This window comes from Carettochelys insculpta, chromosome 2, assembly GCF_033958435.1.
Source record: "Carettochelys insculpta isolate YL-2023 chromosome 2, ASM3395843v1, whole genome shotgun sequence".
NCBI classification, from domain to species: domain Eukaryota; kingdom Metazoa; phylum Chordata; order Testudines; family Carettochelyidae; genus Carettochelys; species Carettochelys insculpta.
The window spans coordinates 172,670,448-172,698,324 of NC_134138.1; the positions used below are offsets into that span (position 1 = coordinate 172,670,448).

Genomic DNA, 27,877 nt, shown 5'->3' on the forward strand with positions numbered 1-27,877 from the left:
GGACATTGATAAATAGGAGAGGGCTCAAAGAAGTGTCATGAGAATTATTTTGGGAAAATTCTAAGGCCTGTGTTATACAGGTGGTCAGAGTAGATAATCACAATGATCCCTTCTGACCTTAGAACCTATGGGCGATTGGAAACCAATGATTACATGGAAAACACAATGGTAACATGCTTTCTAGACCCTAACTTGACTAACAGTTACTTTTAACTAAAGATGTTTATTTCACTCAAAGTTCTATCTAGCATACAGCCCTTTTTCATTGTTTCTCTTTTCTTCGCACCTCAAGGTAAGGCTCTCTGGTTCTGCAGCGTTCACTGTCCTCTTACTTCCATCTTACAATCCTTTATTTGCATTCAGTTCAGAATGGAGACAGGAGATCTCTGTAAACAAGACAATTTTCAATTTATAGGTAAATAGACAAAAGGAGTGGTGTGCTAGCCTGAGAACAAACCTGTTTTTCACTTTTCCCTTTTGTCTAATATCTTGATATAGACTTAAAGAATGTGTTTCCAGTGTATGTCCATAATTTCTTACATTGGATCTGTATATATGTACTTCACAATAATATTGGCCGGTATGACACCAGCCGTTGTATGTATCACAATAACTTTGATAAACAAGTGTAACACTGGCTTTAATTTCAGACTTTCTATAATTAGTGAATTAAATATATTTCACAGTATCAGCAGTTTCCTGTAAACTGCCTCCCCCCTCCAATTCCTTCTTCTCAGTTGTCATCAAGAGGTTCTTGGGCCAAAACAACAACAGCAGCAAAAGCCTAATAGGTTCTTAAACTTCTGCTTTACCCACACTGTACCCAGAGTCCATGCTCTGTCAAGACACTGCACTTCAGTACAAAATATGGGTAGTGATGAATAAAAAGCAAACTTTGAGTAAGTCTTGCCAAGGAGTCACAGAGTATTTCCTTCCTCTGGCCCTGAGCACAACCCTCTGGTATTGTGAAAAGATACTGGAAGAGAAGGCATAGCTTTGTGTGTTCTACCACAAGCCTTTTCACCCAGCCAGTCCGTCCCCTGTCCTGCTCCCACAATCAACCCCAAATGAGCAGAAAAGACACCAAGAGACCTGATGGATGCCTCTTCCCGCAGTTTGAATCTTGTTCAGGGCATCAACTTCCTTTAAATTCCAAGCAGTGTTGGATTATATCAAAATGTCAGATTTTTTAATCAGTCTACCATTGGAACAGGGGTCAGCTGTTATATTTTACCCAGATCCAAATTTCCCCTAAGTTTAGGGAGGCAGAGGGCACTGTGTCCAATGTTTTTGTTTGAGCCCTTCTTAATCACCATTCAACACATTTGTGCTACAGTGAGGCTACAAAAGGCAGAAACCTAAACCCATTTCCTAACAGTTGTTTTAGGCATATCAGTGAGGAATTTGTATAAGTATGGCAACATTGAAAAAACTGAGAACCATAGATTCATTTTAGACATGCACCTCCTGGGCACGAACCCTCACAGTTGCTTTTAGAGCACAAGTTTTGCGCAAAAATGCAGATTTTGTTTCTCAATGGAACAAATGTTAGCTTTGGCAACTGTTACAATGTTAGCAAGTCAAAAGTGTTTTTAGTTTATAATAATCACCATGTCAGGTAAAACAGTTGCTACAATCTTTACACTAGTGTGCACAGTATGCCACTATCTATGAACATTTGCTGTTCATAATACCAAGTAGCATTGAATCAATGAAGCCTGGGAAAAGGGGACTTTTGCTTAAATCTCCTGATATAGAATATTTTCACACCTAAATCTATCTATCTATCTATCTATCTATCTATCTGTCTATAACTTTTAAAATACAACAATGGCAGTCTCACCTGTTTGAAAGCAACATATAGAAATATTACTATATTCTTATTAAAGGACATATAAGGCCAGATGGTGGCTGTCTACAACTAACTGACTGTGTTTAATATTTGAAAATGAGTCAGTTGAAATTTTCTTCCAATAAATATCAGGTTCCTTTTTCTTTTCCTCTCCCTGAGTCACTCGGCACTCAGTTGCTTAGATAAGGGTGCTTCAATTTCCTGATGTTCTTCTCACACTGTCAGATAAGTCCTTTTCTTCCATGCCAGTGGAGAAAATATCACCATTCGGTAAAGACAGAAATTTAAACAGAGCAGCTCTGATAGGTAGACTAATAAAGAAGGAGGAAAAACCTAACAAATAAAGCATTTCTCTCACATACTCATTTTTTTTATCAGCAAACAGAGCTTGCTGTAATTTCCTGTGTGGGTTTTATTAATTATTTTTATTGGTTCCTGTAGGAAGTGAATCAGCATCCATAGCACAGCCAGCATCTGTCAGTGTAGCCACTATTCAACAGCGCAGAATAGATTGCCAAGCTCAGATATTAGAAGGATAAAAAACTCCTCCAACATGGGCAACAACCGCCCTTTTACCAAAGATGGGAAATTTAATGGGAAACCAATGTAAAAAACGATAGCTGTTAGGTGCAGACTAGTGCTTCAGGATTCCCATTTCTTTGTGTCCCTGGTGTTCAACATCAACAGCCACCATAGGATCTAAAGGAGAAAACTTTCAACACAAATGTCCTTTTGTAACGCAAAGTTGATGATGTTAAATTTAATGCATAGCCATGAGTGCTGTGTAGAACTTTGTTCTAAGTTTTTGTCTAGATCTAATTTTGATTACATGAAAAAAGCTTTTTGGGGAAAATAATTTTTGACCACCTCTAATTCTGTGATTAGACTTACTGAAATATATTCCATGTCACAATCTATTATCACTGTACATGTGTGCACACACAAAGTATATGTACATGCTCATAATACTAATTTATTATGCTGTGAAATAGTGAAATCTGGGAACTCTTGAGTAGAAAATGGAATATAAACCAAAACTGGGATATCTCTTTTTTCACACTGAAATGGAGCTATTTATGTATTATATATATTAAAGTTCAAAAATCTGTATTAAAAGCACAATATCAGTGGCACAAGTCAAATATTGAAGATTTAGCAGATGCCAGAAGTTATGTTGTCCAAGGAGAGCCATCTCTATGGTCTGGTGAATCAGGGCAACTGAGGATCCCGGAGCTGGCATGTTTTTGGGGCTGGCACAATTGGCTGGTGTGGTCATTCCCTGGAAGTTTTCATCACTTCCATCACAGTCCCACACACCCCGTATGGTTTGCTCTATGTCCGAGCAACCTGAATTCTGTTCTCTTGTGTATATGCAAAATAGCTGTGATTGAGCAAAGTTTACTTAAGCATGCATATTACTTTGAGCATGTATGTAGTCCTGTTGACCCCTTCAGGCTTACATGAGGCTTATGTGATAGACAGTCCTTTTACTGGTCCTCCGTGCAGGGTGAATTTCACCCAGCATACATGTATAATCATCATTCACATTAGGTGAAATTACATTCTGGGTGTATTTTATTTTTAAAGCCTCAGCTCAAGAAAAGATTCCTTTTCCATATATCGGAGTGTATTTATATTTATAAATTGCCAACTCAGAGACTTTTTTTCCTAATTCTTCTTTTTATTTTAACCCTATCAGTTTGCAGATTCATTTAACTTTAACCCTCACAAATGGCTCCTAGTGAATTTTGACTGCTCTGCTATGTGGTAAGTAGTACAGGATGTGTAAGTTTGTCAGAAATAGTGAACTTCGTGGTGAAGCATGTTCTTTCTAAACACTTATTCCCTTTGTCACGTAGAAATACGTTGTTTTGTGTAGTGTTTGTCTGATGTGAATGATTCACAATAGCATGATAAATTGTTTGACTGAGGCAGCCAGAAACCAGAAACAGGTCTGACCCCTGAAGTCCGGAGCTCCATGAGAAACTTTGGGATATAGAGCTGTATTCCATTTTGTACTTATCTGTAAAGAAAAGAAAAAAAAAGTTGAATATGTTAAGGAAATGAATTGTACCTTACATCAAGCTTCTTTCTCTATTTTGATATGGTTTCTTTGAGGGTTGCACAGTTTAAAAGCCTTTGTTTATAGAGTCTGGACTTCAGCAGACTCAGAGCTGGGTGATTTGAAAAAAGCCTTTGTAAATGGCTGTTTTTTTCCAATTATTTTCGTTACTCATGTGTAAGGAACAAGACTGCATTTTGTGTTCCAAAGAGGTGCCCCAGAGGAACCTGCAGGTACATCATGGGCACAAAGCAAAAGGGCTTAAAAAAAATCCAATCATCACAAGGGATATAGAGTGAATTACCATAACAGACAATCCCATAGCTAAGACTTGGAGTTTTCCAACAAAACCAAGTGTATTGCCAGCATCTCACAGTCACACACCCTTTCATTGTGCTGATTACCAAAGAAGCTGCTCAGGAAATAGTAAATATTTTCCATGAAAAATAAATAAATAAAACCTTTTCAGTGGAAATGTTGGTAATGCTGCTAAATAATACTGACCTCCCGTGGTCTGTCAAATTCTCTAGTTCAACACCTTTCAGGTCCTGAGGAGGCTGGAATAGAGTGGTGCAACCTGTATCAGTAGATTATTATGATGAATCATTACTCTAGCAATTAAGAGTCCTTACCATGGACTAGGTGCATGCGCTCCATTCCGCTCAGTGCTGCGCAAATGAACAAAAACGCAGTCCCCTTTTCTGGTGTTTTGATCCTGCCTCATCCTTAGGGGTAGTCACATCTCAATAAAGAATATTTTGTGGTTTAGAACCAAGCCCCTAGTGTGCAATTATCTCACAATGAAGTGTGAGTCTGTGTTGAAGTTAGGGTGGAGAAGGATGAAATTCTTTTTCTTGCTTTCCCCTCAGTTCCCTTTCATGATTCAGAGAACCTACTGTCAGAGAAGCCACTGATGGAAGTGAAGAAATGAACGTAATACTCTTTACTGTGGTGTGGCTTTCTCAATTCAGTTCTCGTGAATTAATAGCCTTCCTACAGCAACACAAAGTAATAAGACACCCGGCAGCCATGCATAGCACATGGTGCAATATCAAGAGTTTTTTAAGGGTGAATTTACTCTTGCTTGCACAGACATGTAACTGTGGAGTTGCGCTAATGCACAACTGGAGTAAGTCAGAGAAGACTCAGGCCCTGAGGAAGAAATGTTCAAGGTTGCAAACAGCAGTGAGACACTTCACTTTCACTTGTGCCTTGGAAAATCTCCCCTTTAATCTCTTCCCCTAATATAATTCTGTGAAGCCAAGTTAAAAATTAAAAAAAAAAATACAACGTGGTTTTTTGAATTGTATTTCTCCTACTGTGCCAAAACCCAGATATTTTTAAATCTGTGTATACGTATGTGTGCACTCTTACAAAAAACAGCTTTAAAATTTATTCAAAATTGTGGGGAACCTTCAGTTTGTAAAGTCTAGAATCTCTTCATCTGGGCAACTTCAAGCGATTTGAATATAGTTTTTAAATAAAATTTCCCCAGGATTTGTGGAGTGGTTTATAATGACAGATAAATTCCATAATGTGCAAAGACATTTTAGATAGCACTGAAAGAGTAAACTCAGACTTTGTGTGTTGGTTTGCACACAGTGCACACCCTTTTATGAAATACTATTGAAGGAGATAAGGTTTCTCCCAGACTACAGGGCTGTGTCTACACTTGCATTCCTCTTTTGAAAGTGGCATGCAAATGAGGGAAATTGAAAATGTAAATGAGTGGCAGATTTACATATCTGGTGCCTGATTTGCATATTCTTCTCTTGAAAGAGCCTCTTTTGAAAGAAGAAAAACAATGTAGATTCAGCTTTTTTGAAAGTAAACCCAATCTTTGAAAGAACCCTTCTTCCCATAAAAAAAGTGAAGAAAGGTTCTTTTGAAGATGGAGGTTTACTTTCAAAAGAGCTGCTTCTACACCGCTTTCTTCTTTCAAAAGAAGCTCTTTTGAAAGGAAAATATGCAAATGAGGCATCGGATATGTAAATCTGCACCTCATTTGCATTTTTTATTTCCCTCACTTGCATGCCTCTTTTGAAAGAGGCAGGCAGGTGTAGACACAGCCCAGGGGTACACAATCTCAGGCCTTCCAGGTAGTTTGGAATTCACTGTTTATGGAGAAACTTACACATCCTGGGTGCATCTATATTTGCATTCCTCTTTTGAAAGAGGTATGCAAATAAGGTAAATCAAAAATGCAAATGAGATGTAAATTTGCATGTTGGCATCTTATTTACATATTCCAATTTCAAAGAGCTTCTTTCGAAAGAAGAAAGCCAGTGTAGACGCTGCTCTTTCAAAAGTAAACCCATATCTGAAAGAATCCTTCTTCCCTTTATTTATATTTCGAAAGAGCAGTGTCTACACTGGCTTTCTTCTTTCAAAATGCAGGTGTAGACGCACGTGGTGAGAATTTGCTATCATACCTGTTTCTTTAGTATTTTAAGCTTAGTTTTCATATTTGTTTTATTTGCTCAGTAATCTAGTCTGCTACGTTTGGTGTGCCTTATAATGAAAAAGTCTTTCTTTTGACATTTAGCAGCTTGTTTTTGTTTTCTCTAAAAAGCAGCAGAAAGAGTCCAGTGAAATGTATAGTTTTATTCTGATCACAAAAATATAACAATGCTAGTTTCTGGCTCACAGGGATGTCTTGGTGGGAACCAGACCTCCATGTATTTTTAGTGCTTCATTAGTAAACTTCGAAATGGCCCTTGGAACTCATAATGGGGCTGGGGGGGTAACAAGTTGTGCATATCTTCCCCCACATTGAGGGAGAGGGCAAATTTCAATTCGCTTACACTGTACAGTTCCCTGTGCAGTGCAAGTTGATATGATTTGGGATTTACACTCCAGAGGATGCATGCACTGGAGTGCTGGGCGTTTCCTGAGATGATCTCAGCATGTAGAGTAGGGCGTTTACTGCATACAGTAGAATTTTAAACCTAATTTCAGTTACTTTTTTATCAAATAAAACCTATGTGATAACTGAGGTCTTTAGAAGCTGCAGCTGGGCGATCAAAATAAGTACCTACTTTTCATATTGATTTCATTATTCTATTCAGAGGGATTTTCTTTGTGCACATGTTGTTATGAAACTTTAATATGCAAATCTTAGCCTGTTTGGCTAGATCTTAATGGTTATGTTCACGTGGCATCACGCCTTTAAGGAGGCTTCAACCCCCATAAGGTACACAGGAACTTGCTAAAGTATGTGTGTAGGCCTTAAATCAGATAGTGGTATACACAAATGGAGGTGAGGACAGGACTCAATCCTTAGATATATTTGGTAGCAGATCGAAGCTAGTAGTAGTAGTAGAAGCTAAAATCAACTGTGGGGAAATTTAACTATTCACGAGAAAATTTAGACCTGATGTGTGCAGATGCAGCTCTACTGGCTTTATTTCTTAGGATTTAAATTTTTAAATAAAATTCCTCTCAAACAGATGTTTTCTTATTGTCAGCTGGAAAGACCGTATCCCCTTTATAAACCAATACACCAGCTTAGAATTTGCAGGTTTCATCAACACAATTGTTTGTAATAGTCCAGGTATCCACCTATAACCTAGTGGGAGTTGAAAGAATGTATAATAATAATTTTACAATAATTAAATAATTTTTTCCAGTAATTGCTGCACTGTCACAAATATTTAATCAGATAACCTATCTCTGATATTGATCGGTATTGGATGTTGCAAGAGAAGGGGCAGATTTCTAATTCTTGCAGCTCATTGCTTCATAACTCCACAGTCTGGACCCCATTTGACCCTTGCAAATAATTAAGCAGGTATGTAATTTGTGCACAAGCCCCATTGACTTAAACTGCTACTCAAGTGCTTAAAATTATAAACTTGACTACCTCTTTAAGTATAAAGAATGAATGTTCTTTTTGGAACATGATACTCAGTGCATATAGAGTGTGTTTGCTTGACACTTACAAACATGCCTACAGAGAGTAAGATGTTGGACATTAGGGCTACGTCTACACGTGCCCCAAACTTCGAAATGGCCATGCAAATGGCCATTTCGAAGTTTACTAATGAAGCGCTGACATGCATATTCAGCGCTTCATTAGCATGCGGGCGGCAGCGGCGCTTCGAAATTGACGAGCCTTGCCGCCGCGCGGCGCGTCCCGACGGGGCTCCTTTTCGAAAGCACGCCACCTACTTCGAAGTCCCCTTATTCCCATGAGCTCACGGGAATAAGGGGACTTCGAAGTAGGTGGCGTGCTTTCGAAAAGGAGCCCCGTCTGGACGCGCCGCGCGGCGGCAAGGCTCGTCAATTTCGAAGCGCCGCTGCCGCCCGCATGCTAATGAAGCGCTGAATATGCATGTCAGCGCTTCATTAGTAAACTTCGAAATGGCCATTTGCATGGCCATTTCGAAGTTTGGGGCACGTGTAGACACAGCTAGATGTTTTAAGTGGAAATTTACAAATAATTCCAATTTGTAAATTGTAATGCAGAATATGTTCAAGAAATGTGTTTGGACCTGCTAAGAGAGTAGGGCACTGGACTCAATGTCCTCCCAAGATCTCTTCTGTCTCTGTGAGATGTGTATCTCCTTCTATTCCCAGAGAAGAGGTAGCTTGGTGGTTTGAGTATTGGCCTGCTAAATCCAGGCCTGGAAGTTCAATCTGTAAGGCAACCCTTCAGGGGTCTGGGACAAATAGATTAAAAAAAGAATTGCCAGGGATGGTGCTTGGTCCTGCAGGGAGAACAGGGGACTAGATCAATGGCCCTCTCAAGGTCCCTTCTAGCTCTGTGAGAGGTGATATCAAGCCTTCAGAGATGTGGTACCCATTACATTCTAATTCTTTCAACAAATAGCTGGAAATCCCACATTCACCACTAATTTCACTGTTGTCTCAAGTAGCTTACCTGTTCTAGTGTGAATGTCTATTTTCCTTGTGGAAGGGCTTTGTTTGTGTTTGTTTCCAGTTTGTTTGTTTTTTAAATATGATTTAAGAGTTTGTTTCTGCAAATGCTAACTTCAGGACTTTGTGCTTACCACCATGAGAGGAGAGTCACTGCAGAAATATGTAACTAAAACTGATTTTCCTTATCTGATTTTCCTTACCTGATCACCATTTTATTGTCTTTTCTCTTACATGAGACAATGCTGTGATAATCTAATCCATAGCTGATCTTTTTGTGCAGGGTGAAGAAGAGATCTGACTTAACAAATGCCTTTAAATTAGACCCTCTTTACCTGCAGCATAGCCATCAGGAATCTGGTAATTTTGCATTCAAATAAGATATTTGTTGTATCCACATTTCTTTTTTAAATTGCAAAACTCAGTGAAAAGTTAGGGATAACATTTTACGATGATCTAAATCCCATTTTCAAAAATGACTAAGAATCAGATATTCAAATGTATTTGTGACTATAGAGACAGGTAAGTGCCTAAACAGAGTTAAGCACCTATTGCCTTTTAAATATCATTCAGCATTTTAAATAAAAATATTCAAAACCCTTTTCTTCTGCAAAACAAAAAAAACCCTTTATTTTGCTTTTTTGCCCAATTTAGAATGAACGCAAAATTTCAAAATATCTGAGTTTCTCACATCACAGAAATTCTTATTTTTGACCAGCTACAGTCATATACCCACATAAATTAATAGTCCAATTACAGTATAGTGTTGTAAGTTATGTTATGCAGCTCATTCCATTCTGAGGGCTCTGTGCAGAGATCTTTCCTGTGTATTTGTGGTTTTCAAGGAAGGAAATAATTATAACCATCAAAAAATTCCGCACATATTTGAAATATAAACATAGCAGGGCAATTTTTGTTTATTATATAATGAGAAAAGATAGTGATTGGTATGTAATGCAGGGCTCCATAGAATGATGGAATAGTTAGCTGCGTTCTCTAAGGCTGCTTCTACACTTGTTCCCTCCCGTCAGAGGTGGCATGGTAATGAGGCAATTCGAAGTAGGCTAATGAGGCGCTGACATGCATATTCAGTGCCTCATTAGCATAATGGTAGTCGCAGGAACTTCAAAGTGCAGACTTCAAATTGCAGACGGACAGTGTAGATGCTGGCAGCTTCAGAATAAGCACCCACTTCGACATTCCCTTACTCTCACCTAGTTTTGTGGGCCCTTTCACCTGTCCATTATAATGCTGTATTATCTATATCTTTAAACTACTGGAGGAACAATAAACATATGTAGCTCTGGCACATAACATTGTGACATTGACAATACTGGAATGTGAGGTCTTCCATTCTCACCAGGTAGAGTAGCCATAGGAGAAAAGCAAGCCCTGCTAATTCTCTCCTTAATCTGCCAAAGTACCAACTGTGGTGGTATTTTTTTGTCTGATGGAATATTCCATGTAGGTTCACAGATGATAACATTTCTTGGTCTTTACCAACCAGATTTAAACCAGAAGCATATGAGAGTAATTGCTCTGTGTCCTGTCCTTATTTGCCAGCCATTTCTGAGAAATAAGAGCCACCTTTTCAAATTCAGGTGCCTCAAGTGAAGTTGTTAAGAGCATATTTAGGCAACTAAGAAGTGGCATGATTCTTAAAGGTGCTGAATGGCTGCAGTCTGCAACTCCCATTGACTTCATTGGGATTTATATGAACACAGAACTAAATAATGGCAGCCACTCGCTGTTCTGGAAGTGCTGTTTTCGGGAAAAAAAACAATTAGTGAGTTCCTTCAAAAACAAATTCTGTTTTCAAAAGAACCCTGCTTCCTCATATTTTTCAGGAAGACAGGTTCTTTTGAAAACAGGGGTTGTTTTAGAAGGAACCCCATCTACACTGCTTGTTTTTTTTCCGAAAACAGCACTTCAGGAACAGTGAGTGGCTGCCATTAAGCAAATGAGGTGTGTTATATATATAAATAAGCACCTAATTTGCATTTCTGATCAGCCACATTTGCATACCCCTTCCAAAAGGGAGGGGCAGTGTAGATGCATCCAAGAAATAGAAATATTTCAAAATAAGCCATAGGCTGTGGCCACACTACCCCTCCATTTCGGAAGGGGCATCTTAAATGAGGGATTTTGGAAGATGCTAACGAGGCACTAAATTAATATGTAGCCCCTCATTAACATAATGGCAGCCACGTACGATTCAATAGTGCTGCTTTTGAAACACACCCTGCCTGTGTAGCCAGGGGCCTTTTGAAAGGCCCCCCTGATTTTGAAAGCCCCTTCTTCCTAAAACCAGTTAAGAAGAAGGGGCTTTCGAGATCAGGGGGTCCTTTTTATAAGGCCCTTGGCTACATGGGCAGTGTATGTTTCGAAAGCAGCACTATCGAATCATGCATGGCTGCCATTATGCTAATGAGGTGCTGCATATTCATGTCAGTGCCTCATTAGCATCTTCCAAACTCCTTTATTAACATGCCCCTTCTGGAAGGGAGGGGTAGTGTGGCCACAGCCACTGTGTATCCAACGGCTCTATGTCGAAATAGGCTCTGTGTGTATAGACGTTGTATTTCAAAACAGCCAAGTGCTATTTAGAAATGCATTTTGTATGCAGCAGTGTTATTTTGAAATAAGCTATTCCAGAATAGCTTATTTCAAAATAAAGCTCCTGTGTAGACATACCTATAAAAATAGTCATTGCTGTAAAGAGTTTACATTCTTGAAGCTACTAGTTAATGAAGCAAACGAATATGTGAAGGAAGGATTAAGTAGTAAAAATATGAGTACTTATCCGCTTTGTGTTGCCCTGCACATGTACATCACACACCTATGTGTGGTTAACTGTCCATGTAGTGGTACCCAGACCACTTCACAGAGGAAAGAATAAGTGTCCTTTGCAGCCTCAGCTGAAAGCCACCTGGCCTTTAGCTCAAGCTATAGAGGTGCCTCTGCTAAGCTCTAGAGGATCCCAGGTTCAAGCTTGCCTCAGGGCAGTTACATACTCAGTGTAGATTGCTATTGCATTGGACCAGGCCCCTAGTATATACAAATTAACCAGGACTTCACTGAAAATGTTTCCTTTTCTCAAAAATATGGCATGTGATTAGTTTAAAACATGCATAATACAATAACATGCAGTACCTTTTTACAGGGAGTCTCAATTTAGGCAAACACTTAGGTACATGCTGTGTTTGAAGTCAATAGAACAGGCATGTATGCTTAAAGCTAAGCATATAAGTGCACTGCTAAATAGAGAGAAACTTTCAACACACACTTTCGTAGGTATCTGAACCAGAGGCTGAGACTGAGAGGCAGTAGATGTGGGTTTTGTTCCTGTCTCTGACTTATTGTAAGACCTTGAACAAGTCATTTCACAACTTTTTGCTGCAATTTTCTCTAAAGTAAAGATCAATTTAATTCACTGATTCCCAAAAGGATAAAGGCATCTTAGATGCTTGAACAAAATAGGGTACTAATACTGGGTATGTAGCTTTATCACTATTTACTGAAGGCTTTGAATACCTGAAATGAAAACAAAAGTGAAGAGCAAAGCATTGTTGTTCCAGCATAACGGATGAGTAGTTATCATTTATAATTCTCAGGGCTTGTCTACACTTGCCCCCAACTTCAAAGGGGACAGCAATCCCTTTGGCTGGGTCTACACTAACCCCCAACTTCAAATGGGGCATGTTAATCAGGGTGATGGGAGATTACTAATGAAGTGCTGCAGTGTATATGCAGCACTTCATTAGGCTAATTCTCCCCCACAGCAACCTCAAAGTGTCAAACTTCGACGTGTCAGCATGCGTGTAGCTGCAGGCACTTCAAAGTGACCATGCTACTTTGAAGTGCCTTTACTCCTCAAAATTTTGGGGAGTAAAGGCACTTTGAAGTGCCCATGGCTGCACGCAGGGTGACACGTCGAAGTTTGACACTTTGAGGTTGCCATGGGGGAAAATTAGCCTAATGAAGTGCTGCATATTCACCACATCATTTCATTAGTAATCTCCCATTGCCCTGATTACCATGCCCCTTCAAAGATGGGGGAAATATAGACCCAGCCTCAGTGACTTTCCTACAGGTTTAAGTACTAACAACAAGCATGAATGAGCAGAGTGGGGTAATCACTAGCATAAAATCCTTCTTGAAGGTATTTCCAGTTCCCCAAAGTGAAGATTATGGCAGTTTCATGACAAAGATCCTGTGATAAACTGGTGATCTGTTACTACTCTTTCTCCAGGTTCTGCTTTGAGGCAGTGAACTCTGGTTTCCAGTCAAATTACTGAATGGTGTTTTATTCCATACTTCCCAGACACGTATCCCCTTATAACAGGGAGATAAAGAGGACATTTGTTACGTCATCATTCACATGATCCCAAATATAACCAAAAGGGGAGCCTCATTTCTCCTTTTGAAATCTGCTTGGTCAATTCTGCCAATTGAGGAGTACTCCATGCCTTCAACTCAGTATCACTTAAAACCTTGTAGCCTCATGGTCATTGATATATATATATATATATAAAAAATTAGCAGACCAGTTTTTGCTATCACAGTAAATTGATTTATTTTTTTTCTTTAACTTACAGGACTTGTTACAGATTACAGGGTAAGTACAGTGCACTATGTATTTATAACCATATTGATTTATAAAGGTTGAACCTCTCTAGTCCGGCACCCTCGGGACCTGACTGGTGCCGAATGTGAGAATTTTCCCGACCATATGAGGTCCATATTGTCCAGCAGCATTACCAACACTTCAATTGCTTATTGGACTCTTAGGCTTAGGCTACACTATGGAGAAATGTCAGGAAAAGATACACAAATTGTGCACCACAATTTAGTTATCTTTTGCTGACACTTCTGTCAGCAGAGGCTTTTCCAAAATTTGGCCCGTACACACAGGGCCAAATATCAGGTAACCCCCTCTGTTAAGATATCCCTTCTGCTTCATGGAACGAGGTGTACAGGGATATTGACAGAATGCATCTGCTTTTCTGACAGTGTTCTCAGAAAAGCAGACGCGTTGCTTGGATGCAGCAGACCTTTTCCGAGAGACCCCCAGTATCTCAGAAAAGGGTGGTAGTCTAGCCCTGGCTTTAGAAGATATTTAGGGGTAAATTACAGCTGAGGAACTGCAGAATACTGAGAGCCAGGACTGGTAGCTGTAAACAAACTTTATGGGAACATGGGAAACTTGGCCACACCCATGATAAACGGCCATATAGCTAATTAAAATCATGCTAGATTATGGACGTTGCCAGATGAGAGAGTGCCAGACTAGAGGGGTTCAACCTGTGCGTGGTAATTTTTCTAAATATAGGCTTTTTCTTTAATTGTCCCTATTGTAACTTAGTGTTCACTTTTTTCCCCCCCGAAAGAGGCTCAGCTTGCTGTTCTTTTGATAATTCTCCAAAGGAAGAAACCCAAAACTCCTGTCCCAATTTGTTTTTAATCCTTTTGTTTAAAAGGTATATTGATTTATACCATTTAACAGCAAGGGCTAAGGAATGAAAACCAAAATAGGGAAATAACTAATTAAGGAGTATTTAGATAAATTAAGTGTATTCAAGTTGGCAGGATTAGATGAAATTCATCCTTGGGTACCAGACGAACTAGCTGAAGTGATCTGAGAACTATTAGTAATTATCTCAGAGAACTCCTGAAGGACAGCTGAGATCCCGGAAGGGTGGGAGAAAGGTAAGCAGAGTACCTATATTTAAAATGAAGAAAAAAAAGGGTGCATGGAATTATAGACCAGTCCGCCTAGCTTCAATAACAGGAAAAATACTGGAAGAAATTATTAAACAATCACTTTGTAAGCATTTAGAGGACATTAAGATTATAAAGAATAGCCAGCATGGATGTGTCAAAAACAAATCATTGTAAACCTACCTAATTTCCATTTTCCTGATGTCTATCTTTCGGCACAGTCCCACGTGACATTCTCATACGCTAACTAAGGAAATGTGGTCTGGATGAAATTACCATGAAGTGGGTGCACAATGGGTTGAAAAATTATACTCATTGTACCCTATCAATGGCTGGAGTCAAACTGGGAGAGCAGATCCAATGGCATCCCACAGAGCTCAGCCGTACATCTATCATTAATGAGGTAGATAATAGGGTGGAGAGAATGCTTATAAAATCTCCCGATGACACCCAGTTGAGAGGGGATGAAAATTTTGGAAGACAGGATTAGAACTCAAAAACCCTTGGCAAATTTGAAAATTGGAGATTAACTTCAATAGACCAGTGTAAAGTACTTCACTTAGGAAGGAAAAATCAAATGCACAACTTCAAAAATGAGAAATAAGTAGGCAGGTGTTAATACTGCTGAAAAGTATGTGGAAGTTATAGAAGATCACACTTTGAATACAAGTCACCAATGTGATGCTGCTGTGAAAAAAGGCTAATGTCATTATGGGGTATATTAAGATGGTTGTCATATGTCATACTGCCTTCTACTCAACACTGGTGAAGCCTCAGCAGCATGCTGTATCCAGTTCTGGGCACCATACTTTAGGAAAGATGTAGACAAATCCTGAGTGCAGGCAAGAGTAACAAAAATGAAAAATGGGTTAGAACAACTGACCTATGAGGAAGGGTTAAAAAGACTAGGCGTATTTACTCTTGAGAAAGAAGACAGGAGTGACTTGATAGCAGTCTTCAGATATGTCAAGGGCTGTTATAAAGAACATGGCAATGAATCAACAAGTAATGGCCTTAACCTGCAACAAGGGAGACTTAGGTTCTGTATTCGGAAAAAAATTAAACTTTCTCACTATGTGGGTAGTTAAGCTCTGGAGTAGGCCTCCAAGGGATGTAGTGGAATCCCCATTACTGGAGGATGTTAAAAACAAGTTGGACAAATTTCTATCAAGGATAATCTAAGTTAACGGAGCACCTTGTGGAGCTTTTAATAGGAATTTTGGGTGCAATACATTCTTTGCCTCATGAATCACTAACTTCTGACACCTCTCCTTTGCACTTTTGCATTTTCAATACTTGGGTGTTGACTGTACTAGTATATTTGCCAGTTTGTACCCAAATATTGTTTCATGATTTCACATACCTCTGAAGTTATTACACAGTGATCCACTGGAAGCTTGAAATATGGTCTGTGCCAAAACTGAATGTATAAACTGCATTGTACTTGGAATGATGTCTTCAGACACTTTCTCAAACGTTATACTCCTTCCACTTGCAGCACTGGCAGATCCCCCTTGGACGAAGGTTTCGTTCACTGAAAATGTGGTTTGTGTTTAGAATGTATGGCGTCAAGGGATTACAGGAGTACATCCGTAAGGTGAGCTGCTTTTACTTTATGGGGAAATTTGTGTTATGGACGAGGAAGGAAGAGGGGCTTCATAAGAATCCACACCTCTGTGCCTTTTGTATATATACACCTGCACGCATGAACAAAGCTTGTTGTACAGCCCAGTTCATCCAAGGGGTTTCCTGTCGCCCTCTACATCCTATCACAGTAGGTATAATCATTGGGGTCACAGCCATTGGCCATCTTGTGACAAAATCTTGAGATGATTTAATTTTTTCTGCATTAGATATCCACAACCATCCCCCACCCACCCTCCCCAATGGTGCCAGAGCTCGTTAGTGGAAACATTCAGAACAAAGCCATGACTTCTCATTGCTGCCTTAGTTTGTTAGTGATTTATGCTTTAGGGTCAGGATTAGGTTGTTAGGATTTGCATATGCTCCCATGATTACTAGATATGTTACCTAGTTTGATTTAAGCTAAAGTTTCAGGTTTTTCATGCTTGGAAATGCATTTAGCATGTGGTTGCCTGCAGATTACAAGTTATCCTGCTTATGAATAAGTACTAAGGGCATTTCTGCTTTGGCTTTGGTGTAGTTTGCCATCACTGCAAATGCACGTGCTACTGTGCTATCTGATGTACACAGTTCTGTTGTAAATATAAAGTAAAACACTGAAATGCCTTTTATATTTCCAAACTCAAGAGAAACTTCTGTCAAAGATAAAAATACAGGGCCAGATCACTAGCCAATGTTCTGCCCAGAGTCTACAGCAGTAGAGATGTATATTGAATTTGCTATCTAGTCTGTGATTCTGCGCCTTCTTAGTAGGTGTATAGGCACAAATATATCATATTCTCCCAGAGACATGTACTGCTTAACAAAAGAAGGACTGATATCTCAGTTTTCTTCCTTAGGAATCCTATGCAGAGGGTCTGCTGGAAGAGAAAGATGGTGCCCTTTCATTTGCCTAAAATGCTGAGAGAGCTTCTTGTGTCTGATGCCACTACTGTAGAACAGTGGTGGGCAACCTGTGGGTTGCAACATCTGTGGGGGTCGTGGATATCCTCCTGGGGATTGAGGCTATGGAGATGCATGCGGCTCTTTAATGAGCCACTTACAACTGCAAACGCTGTTGCCTCTGGCTCCTCCTGCAGCTCTGGAGGATGGCACCGCTTAAACGGAATTGGGGTTTTTTTTGTTTAAACAGTGGCAGCCTCCGGAGCCACTAAGCAGTTAGCTGCAGCAGGGAGCCCTGCAGATGTCAGCCATCAGGTTCGGGGGCCCAAGAGGAGAAAGCTGGTAGAGCAGGGAGCTGCCCACCGTGGACATGGGGGAAGCCTGCCAGGGAGCTGGGGGGAGAGATGGCTGAGTCTGCCAAAGCCACACAGAGTAGGAGAAGTCAGGGGAAGTAGTGGCCATGAAAGAGAGCTATGCTCGTGCTCCGAGGCAGGTTAAATCTGGAGATGTGGGGACAGGTTTGGGGCTGTTAGGGTTTAAACCTGGGGAGGGAGGGTGGTTTTGGGTTTGATAGGGGCTAAGCCAGGGGAGGGATAGATTTGGGGCTGACAGGGCTTATGGGGCTTAACTTGGGTCACAACACAAGTGCTATAAAAATGGGGACCATGGCTGAAAAAAGGTTGTGCACCTCTGATGTAGCTGATGAAAGATAAATGGAAATATTATACTTTTTGGTTTGGTTCGGTTTGAATTCTGCGTAGCTACCTTGTAATTTCCATTTGGCTCCATGCACAACAGTCTAAATGGGATTTTAATCTTTATTATGTTTTGGAGAAATGTATTTTGGGGACAGCAGGACCTTGGCTTTATATCACCATTGAAGCAATCCAAAAATGAAATTTTGGATCTCCTATTTCTTTCTTACTGAAGTGACTATGGGCTCATAGTTTGTTATATAACTCAGCAGTTACTGCAGCATTCACTGGTTTCTGAGGTCAGATTCTGCAGATGGCAATTAATTCAATTTACTGGCAAGACTTTAAGTAGCACTAAATCTTAAATTCTTCTGGGGGCAGTCTTGAAGTCCTCACATTGATTACATGTACTTTATTGGATTAGTGTTAATACCTTATTAGTAACATTTAAGAATCTTGCCTGGCCTTTTTCTCTTTTTCCATCTCCTAAACATTATCTTTGTACTCAATGAACAAATGCTTGCCTTTTTAAAGTATCATAGATGCATGATGAAGGTAATGTTTTATCATAATATCTGGGAAGTGCACTTCTAGCTGACACAGAAAAATCAGAGCAGATGCATCACTTTTGCAAAGCTGTTGTCTTCAGTGGAGATGAATGAGGGAAGCATTTGGCTCTTCATGTCCACAAATAGACTTCACCCTTGTTTCTAATTTAACTTTATTTTAATATTTTAGATTAGGTCTTTACAGAAATACTGAGGAAGAAAGGTATTTTATTTGCTCATAGTTCTCCAAAATTAAAAAAGAAAGAAAAGAAAAACACAGGGCCAAATTATGATCTCACACTTATGATTTCAGTAGTGTTACGTGGGTATAATTGAGGATAGAATTTTGTTTCATAAATGCATAAGTGGAGTGATTAATTAAGACTGTATTTCTTCCATTTGGAATGAGCGATGGTTTCACTGGTTTCTTGGTTTCACTGCTTTGCTAAGGAAAAAAACCCTTCTTTGTTTCTCTCAGTGGAACTGCCAGGGCAAAGACTGATCAACCTCTTATTATTTTGTAATTTAGATGACATGGCCATTCTCTGAGATCAGTTGCCTGCCGTGAGATTGTAAATATTGTGGTCTTGTTGCAACCTGTACCAGTGCCTACTGACAGCAATTGTGATGTGTTCCATGCATCTCTTCCCAAAAAACGATATTTTTATTTGCGAAAATACTGTGATTAATTTTCTTTTGGTGGTTATGATAATAAGGAATGTTATACATTCTGGTAATTGCTTATGTTGCAAATCTGCAAAGAGTTTCTCAGTTGAAACTCTTTTTGAAATTTAATATCACTTTCCCAACCCATGTCACTCTTTAAGGACTTGTATAATTCGAGGCCTTAAAAAGTTCTTTCCCTTTAATCATACGGTAACATCTCAAAAATAATAGCTTTTGTACTCTCCGTCCTGGTCAAGACAGTCCTTCTAAAAAGAACAGCCAGTACTAGCTCATGGGTTACACTTGGTTTTTCATTTGATTTGTGCCACAAAATGATCCCTGAAGTTGCCAGAACTATTTCTCAATCAGCATTTAAAGAGACAAGAATTAGTTTTTGCCTCTGTTACACTTGATCACATAATGCAGTGAAAAAAGACATGAATAAATCCTGCCGCCCTCTGTGGGTAGAGCTACATTGCATTGCCGTGTCAAGTCTTCGAGCTTGGGTCAATGGATTCAGGCTTCTGGGGTTCAGCCTGCAGGGCTAAAAATAGCTGTTAGACCTTCCTGCTTGAGGTGGAGTTTGGGCTCTGAACTGCAGCAAAGTGGGGAGGGTTTCAGAGGCCAGGCTCCAGCCTGAGTGGGAATGTCTATGTTGCCATTTTTAGCCCTGATGCCAGCACCCCGTGGGTTGGAGTCATTTGTGACTTGGGCTCTGAAATGCACTGCTGTGGGATTTTCTCCACAGCACATAGGTATGCTGTGGACACTTAAGGTCTCAAATACACTTAGAATGCTGGTTTCCTGCAGCATTTGTGAGCAATCAGTGAGGAGGCAATGCAAAGAGAATCCAAACCAGGGAGTAGAACTTTGTGGCAGCTTTTTGAGTTGGAATGTGGGGAGGGAAATGACCTTGTTTGGGCTCAGCTCACCACATACATCTACATAGCTTCAGTGGATACACAAAGATGACTTGCAGCATGCGTGTTTGCTGCATCTACTCATTCTCTGTAGTTGCATTTGCAACCTGACAGGGCCTTACTTGTAGATTTGGAATTAGGATCCCATTTTCCCCCTGCTGCCACAAAAATTATCTTGCTAACTCCTAAGTCATTTCTGAAACCTTTCAGTTTACACAGTTCATCATTTACCAAATGAAATATCAAAACACTGCAAAGTAAAGCATTTAAAGAGGATGTATGAGGGAGAGAGGGAGAAATCACTGCCAAGAATTTTTGGGCAGAAAATTGTGTGTTTTAGAAGTAAATTCCAAAGATGTGGAGAGAAGACCAGGAGGGCAAGCAAAGGAGAATGAATAAGAGTGCTCAGGATTGCCCTGTAATTAACTGAAACATGAGACTCGAAGCAGAAATGTGTCCATTTTTAAACCATTTGAGAATAACCTAGCACTGTGTTGCTGTAAGTCATGTAAAGGGATCATGAGCCAGCAGAGATACTTGGCTTTCTGTTCTGTTTAATATCCATTCCATACTCTCATTTTTAAAAATCAATTTTTAAACTTCTGAATCCCCTCAATATTATGATCAATTTGTTCAAATACATACCCAATAGCTTCAAGAAAAATTATACTGAACATACCTTTTGCAGTCAACAGTTCTTCTGTTCTCTACTTATGATAGAGGACTGAACACTTTTTAAAACTAGCAGAAGTTATTAAGGATCAACTGGAAGGGCAGAGTGTGGACTGATTTTCTCTGTTTGAAGCTGTATTATCTCAGGTGGTGATCTTTCTAGTCAGATATTCATAAAGAAAGCAAGCTTGGGCCAGGTCAGTAAGTAGGTGTGAGAACGCAGAAGGAAACCTCATATGCTATGTAAAGTGTTACTGGTGATTCAGCAGATGGCACCTTTCCCAGTACTGAATCCTTGCCCAAGAATGCTCATATGGGTCACTATGCTTTTTGGAAATGCCATCTTTTACATGAATGATAAAGAGATTTCTTAATGGTCTCATGGCATTTTTCCCCACAAAATTAAGGGGTTGACCTTGGTGTCTTGCCCAAATTTCATTTTAGAGGAAAAGACAATCCTTGCTCCAAAAATTTACAACTGAAATTGGACAACCGGACAAACACTGCATTGGGCTGTGATTTGAATGTTGCCCTTCACACAGGTACATGTAAACCTCACAACCAAGAAAAAGGGGAGTATTTGAAGCAGGAGCAGATGGTAGGTTTCAGATACTTTCTGTGTCCTCTTGAAAGGTCCACTCAGCCCTTGGAGGGCTGCCAAAGTCCAGCACCTCAACATGAACAACCCATGAGCAGCTGTACCACCATGAAACACTCTGTAATGCTATGCCTCTACCCTTTTGTTGCCTTCAGCATGACCCCAGCACACCCATTACACCAGAGTTTGCAAGATAGTGCTTCATAATGCAGTCTTCATGGTTCCCATGGCCACCAGCCAGCCACATGAGAAGCCCCAGGGCCCCCCTTCAAGTGCTCCCAGGAGTCTAGCCAGGGGGTGAAAAAGCATGCCCTGTCCTGGACACAGCACGAGCTCCGGGACTTGCTTGCGCTCTGGCAGGAGGAGTAGAAGGTGCTCTGGGTCATGGGCACGAAGCGGCGGAATGCGGCCGTTTTTGCCTGGCTGTGCGAGGGCTAGAGTACCCGAGGTCACCCTGCCTGCACTCCTGACCAAGTCAGGAGTAAGCTCAAGGAGCTGCGGCAGGGTTACGTCTGGGCTTGGGACTTGGTCAGCTGGTTGGGAGCTGCTCCCGCTTCATGCCCCTTCTACCGGGAGCTACAGAGCATCGTGGGCTCCTGGGACACCTCCTCCCTGCCAGCCATCCTGGACACCTCTGCTAATGAGCCCAAGCCTGGCAACATGCAGGAGCCAGGACCATCGGCCAGCTCTGTACCAGCTGGGCCACAGCCGCAGCCAGGGACTGGTCGAGCAATGAGAGACCTCGGCATGGTCCTCCCGTCCCGCATCAGCCACCAGGCAGAGGGGCACTGTGGTGTTCCCCAGTGGGATGTCCCTCTGGGGGATATAGGTCCCTGCCTCCAGCCAGTGGCACAGGTCTGAACTGCAGAACACCCATGCATCACGGGTGCAGCTGGGCCAGCCCACATATACATCTTGGAACGAGCTCCAGCTGTCCCCCATGGCCTTCAGGACCACGGAGTGGTAGCCTTTCCTGTTTATATATTGTCCTCCGCTGTGCTCCAGGGCATGGATGGGTATGTGGGCCCTGTCAGAGGCCTCGAAGCAATTTGGGAACCCCAGTGCAGAGAAGCCCATGATGGCTGCATTCAGGTCCCAGATGCAGATGACCCTCTGGAGGATCATGGCATTGAGGGTGAGCACCACCTGTAGCAGGGGAGGAGAACATACACACCTGTGAGGGTGTGCGGGGTGTGTTAGGCCCCACCCTGAGCCCACCCTGGCCCCACCCTGGCTCCTTGTCCTGGGCCCCTCACCCCCGGTGGGTGCGTGGCCGGGGCCTCCTTACGTCCATCATGACAGCCCCAACTATGGCCTTGCCTAAACCGAACTGGTGCTCCATGGAGCAGTAGCTGTCCGGAGTGGCCAGCTTCCAGACAGCTATCATGACCCTCTTCTCCACAGGGAGGGTGCACCACGTCCAGGTGTCCTGGTGTCTCAAGGCTGGTGACAGCCACTGGCAGATCTCCCGGAAGTTCTGCTGCCACATCTGGAAATTCCGGAGCCACAGGTTGTCAGCCCACTCCCCCATAACCAGTTGCTCCCACCACTCAGAGATGGTGGGGTAGCTCCAGAGCTGAGCGAGAACACAGGCGGGGGGTGGGGATAGAGGACCCCATGGTCCAGGGTGCCCCTGTCTGCCCCTGCAGAGGACTCCCCTGACAGGAACTGCAGAGAGGCCACCACTGCTGTGGCTAGCAGGGTGGCCACTCTGCTGGCGGCAGCAGCAGGGTGTCGAGCTGCTGCTGCTCCATGGCTCTCCCTGTGGGCACTGTGTCTGCGAGGCTTGTGGCAGCTCTGCAGGCCTCATGCTGTGCAGGCTGAGGCTGTTGGGGGGGCCCATTAAAGGAGCAGCTTTCTGTGGCCGTGGAAGGGCTTGGCCACCATGCAACCCTGTCTGTAGGGTTTCCTGGTCCTTTCTTCCGAAAGAGGGCATTGGTGAGTGTAGACACTCTCGTTCAATGGCCCTTTCGATGGTGCTCATCAATGGTGCCATCCCCAGCCTGTGTGTAGATGCTCCCCTTCGAAAGGGCGTCTTTCAATTACTCTCTTTCAAAAGGTGCCCTTTCTAAAGAGCGCTCTAGTGTAGACATAGTTATTGTGTGTATCGACACTCTGCAAATTTTGTCAACAAAACCCTGTTTTTTGTTGACAAAACTTGCTAGTGTAGATATAGCCTATGAGTTCTTCCCTCCCCCACGGAATTGAGATCTCTGTGTCCTGGTGTCCTATTGGGAATTATCTTAATTCTAACACAGTACCAAGGTACAACAGTTTGAAGTGCAGTTGGAAAGAGGGGCCTGTACTAAAGAATCTCTTTGGTCTTGTGGATTTTAAGATTCAAATCCCAATAATGTTTGTCTCTTTTGTATTTACTACACATGGGGTTATTAGTGTTGCAGCAGTCTTAAGCTGAGTGTACACGTGCCCCTTCCTTTCAAAAGAGGAATGTTTATGAGCAGGTTTGAAATATGCTAATCAGGTGCTGCAATGAATATGCAGTGCCTCATTAGCATAATGGCGGCCGCGGAGATTTGAATGTGTGGCTTTTCGAATCGTGCACCGCCCGTGGAGATGGGACTTTCCGAAAGGACCCCCTAAGTTTTTGAAAGCCCTTCTTCCGATCACCAGATAGGAAGAAGGGCTTTCAAAAACTGGGGGGGTCTTTTTGGAAGGTCCCATCTCCACGGGCGGCAAGAGATTCGAAGAGCCGCACTTTTGAATCGCCGTGGCCACCATTATGCTAATGAGGCACTGCATATTCATTGCAGCGCCTGATTAGCATATTTCGAACCTGCTCATTAACATGCCCCTTTCGAAAGGAAGGGGCACGTGTAGACCCAGCCTCAGAGAACGCAATCATGAACCATTCTTCCTGGTTCAGCAACAGCAACTTTGGCAGCTGTGATGAACTCAATTGTACAGTATGCTGAAAGTTTCAGGAAATAAACAGTAGTCTGTCCTGTTTGGTTGTGTAAAACCCAAAGCACGTGGGTGCCCTCCAATGCCTTTACTGATTACTGCTATTATTAAAGTTCAGTTAAACAATTGTACTGCAACTTTCTACTTTCATAGAATCCATTCAGGAATGCAAAACCTTCAAACTTTTTAATTCTGAATTGCTTTCTGCTTATTTTCTGTAAGAGATTTTATTTTTATTGTCTAGCAAACACTTTAGTGAATAATCAGAAAGAGATGCAGCCCTGAAAAACATAGTCCCTATTTGGGGTTTTCTCTACTTATGAGTTACAATGAGCTAAATCCTGAACATTTTACTAAATGTTTAGTTGATTCTTACTGAGACAAAATGTCTATTGTGTTCATTGAGAACTTTGTCCAAGACTTGAGTAAAAAAGTAAAGGCTTCAAGTTTTTCCCCCACTAAGTTTAATTATATCACACCTAAATAGAGCACATGCAACACAGAACAGGTGAAATTCTGTATCCATTGAAGTCAAGGGGAGTTTTATACAGTATACATGTAGAGGACTCAGTTGTGCCCTGATATGCACCAAATTCCATGAGTTTTATAGTAACAGAGAGTAAGCCGTGCTAGTCTATACACTATCAAAACAAAGAGCAGTCAAGCAGCGCTTTAAAGACTAGCCATTTTAAACCATTTTGCTAGTCTTTAAAGTGCTACTTGACTGCTTTTTGTTTTCATGAGTTTTATAGTGTGCAACTTGGGCTACATATATAGAATATATGGTTATATGATGTTACAGAATGTATATTACAGCATAAGATTTAAAACAAAAAAGCAGTCCTGAAGCACCTTAAAGGCTAGCAATATATAATAGTCTTAAAGGTGCCACAGGACTTCTCTTTTTGTTTTGTGAAGATGCAGACTAGCACGGCTGCCTCTCTGAGTATAAGATATAACGGATATATAGTTGTATATTAGTTATATCTTTCACAGTCAAAAATTCATTGTTGTTTATATTTGGCTATACCTATATGCTTCAGACAAGGCTTGGGTCTTGCTGTTCTGCAAGACCAGGTTCCTTGTGAAAACAGCATCCACTATATTTTAAGTCAAGATACAGCAAATGAATGTCATAAACAATGAGTAGGAAGTGATAACAACAGAAAGAATAGCTAGTTTTGTAGTCTATTGGTCTGCATAATCGGAAAGTTATAAATTAGATAATGTTTGTCTATTTTAAGAAACAAGCCTCAGAAAGCTATAATTAAGATTGCATGATGTCTTTTACTGTAATTTCTGTTTCTACTGGTTCCTGATTTTTGAAAAAATGCCCTTATGAGCTGAAATATTCCACATTTAACTTCAGCCCAAAGCAATATTTTCATTTGATATTTTCTTGAATGTTGAAAAACACAGTGTGGAAGGCAAAAATATACACAATTATTTTATGCAATGGATACTTAACAAATCTGAGGCACTTTAAAAGCCCTTCCTCCGCATGTGCCTAACCATTCTCATGGAGGAGTAGTCATACAATGCAAAAAACCTCTAACTCCAAGGCTTTGATTTGCCAAACTGTTGAGCACCGTGAGGCCAATTAAAGGGGGATGGAATGGGTGAAGAAACCACATTTCCACTAGAACATGGCTTCCCAAACTGGGGTGGCATGTCCCCCTGGGGGGGCATGAAGAAATTTCGGGGGGGCATAAGGCGACCCAGACCCTCCATGCCCCATGATTCCATTCCACCTGAAGAAATGAAGAAAGAGCCAGCCTTTGCTTCCAGCTCTCAGCCCCTGCCATTTGATGTGGGCAACCTGTTGCAGCCGCTATAAAAAGCAGGCAGGCAGTGAACACCCACATGGAGCTAGCTGCCTCCTGCAAAGGGGAGTGAGTGTGGATTGGGGAAGAAGGAGAAGGACGGGGTTCGATGGGGGCTGGGGGGTGCCTAGCTTGGGGGAGGAGGGTAGAGTGAATGGGGGACAGGGGGTACCTGGCTTTGGCGGAGGGGCTTGGGCAGGGGAGCCCCTGGGGCTCGGGCGGCCAGCTTGAGGGGTTCATGGGGCTTGGCCCTGGCATTGCAGGGCTTGGGCAGCTCGGGCTGGTGGGCAGGTGGCTGGCCCTGGCACTGCAGATCTTGGTCAGCTTGGATGAGCAGCTCTGGCAGCACAGGCCTCAGATAGGCGGGTAGCTGTCGCAGGCAGCTCTTGTAGCTGGCACGAGGCTCAGACAGCTGGCCAGCTGGGGCTGCACCAGGCACCCGCAAGGAGCCAAGAAAAACTATTTGTGCTTATTTTTAATTTCAAATAACATTTTTAAGCAAGTTTTTGTGTTTATTGTAAATTACAAATTGAAATTTTTGCGAAAGGGGGGTTGGAGGATGGTAAAGAAGAGGCGGGGGCGTGACGGTTTCTCAGAAATCGAAAGGGGTGGGCGTGATGTCAAAAAGTTTGGGAACCACTGCACTAGAAGCAGACAGCACTCGGTTCCTGTCAAATGCAGCTGCTGCTCCATCTACTGGCAGAAAAACTAGTTCATACGGCTCCTTAGTGATATACTGCCACTTTTCTCCACCTCCACCTTAGGATTCCCATACCTGATGATTCCTTACTTAAAAGATTAACTGGAATCTCTGCTCTTCGGGCTGCTAAATATATACTTTCATATATAGAGCTTGCATAGTACCAGAGGTAGTGTTGCTCTAAGAACCTTACTTTTGTTGTTCCCTTAATTCAATGTGTTTTTAGTCTGCAACCTTAATACAAATTTTTAACATGTATGTGTATGAAATTTGGGGGAAAATAAATGGAAAAGCATTGCTTGGATGTTACAACTTCCCAGATCACTACTGATGCACAAACTAGTATTTTTCTTGCCTGACTTCTAAAATAAACAACATCATCTTTACACACACAAGCTACATACTTGACAGCAGTGGAGATGGGGGAGTTTTTCAATTTCATTTTGGCTCAGGGTAAAAGAAATAGTGGTGACTTGGAATTACTATTATTTATTATAAATATGACACCAAAATTGGCATGATATTTTACAAAAGGATAGATACTACTGTGACATGCACATTTGAAATGTCTTAATAGATACAGTAGGCCAGAAGTGCCAGACAAGTAAAAAGATCTCTGACCTATGAAGTCTATAAATGTTATGAACAAGATGCAAATTAATATGAGCAGGCTACAGAGTTTTAATATGTGGTTCCTTAAGAAGTGTTGATTGAGGGGCAGTATGTGGGAACAGACTGGCAAATGTTATTTTTTGATTAATCTGATCGATACAACATAGATTTTGCTCTCTTTCGCTCTCTCTAGCATGTAAAACTGGCACATGAATTTGAAAACTTGGTCCTTCAGGATAAACGATTTGAGATCTGTGCTGAGGTCACACTGGGACTGGTGTGCTTCCGACTAAAGGTAAAATAGCAATGGTATTTATTGTTCCTCTTGGTTTTGTTTTGTTATGTATTTATTTATTTATTTTTGGTTGGTTGGTGGTGTTTTTTTTGAAGGTTTTGATAGAATTTAATGCACTGAATTGCATATTATTAGAGTGAACTTATTCGTTTCAAAAAAATGTAGAAAACTCTTGCTACATCATATAAACCAAAGAGACCAAAGAAATAAACTTGAACCAGATTCTCTTTTAGCATAAGAGAAAATTTAAATGACCCTTACTGCACCTTGACCACCCCATCATAGAACTTGGTTAAAGTTGCTTGGATGCCTGCGTTTTCCCATATCTCAACATAATAGGGTTTCTTTTCAGTTTAAACTTACATCTAAATTTATAATGCTTGCTTT

The 27,877-nt window shown here is 41.3% G+C and overlaps 1 protein-coding gene across 1 annotated transcript in view; it reads left to right on the forward strand.

Moving 5' to 3' along the window:
* DDC (dopa decarboxylase) overlaps positions 1-27,877 on the forward strand; it is a 75,321-nt gene that overhangs the window by 41,083 nt on the left and 6,361 nt on the right. Inside the window, exons 9-13 of the mRNA XM_074985478.1 lie at positions 3,552-3,619; positions 9,076-9,152; positions 13,391-13,410; positions 16,012-16,110; positions 27,389-27,490. Coding sequence (XP_074841579.1) covers positions 3,552-3,619; positions 9,076-9,152; positions 13,391-13,410; positions 16,012-16,110; positions 27,389-27,490 — 366 coding nt within the window. The remainder of the gene's footprint in view (positions 1-3,551; positions 3,620-9,075; positions 9,153-13,390; positions 13,411-16,011; positions 16,111-27,388; positions 27,491-27,877) is intronic.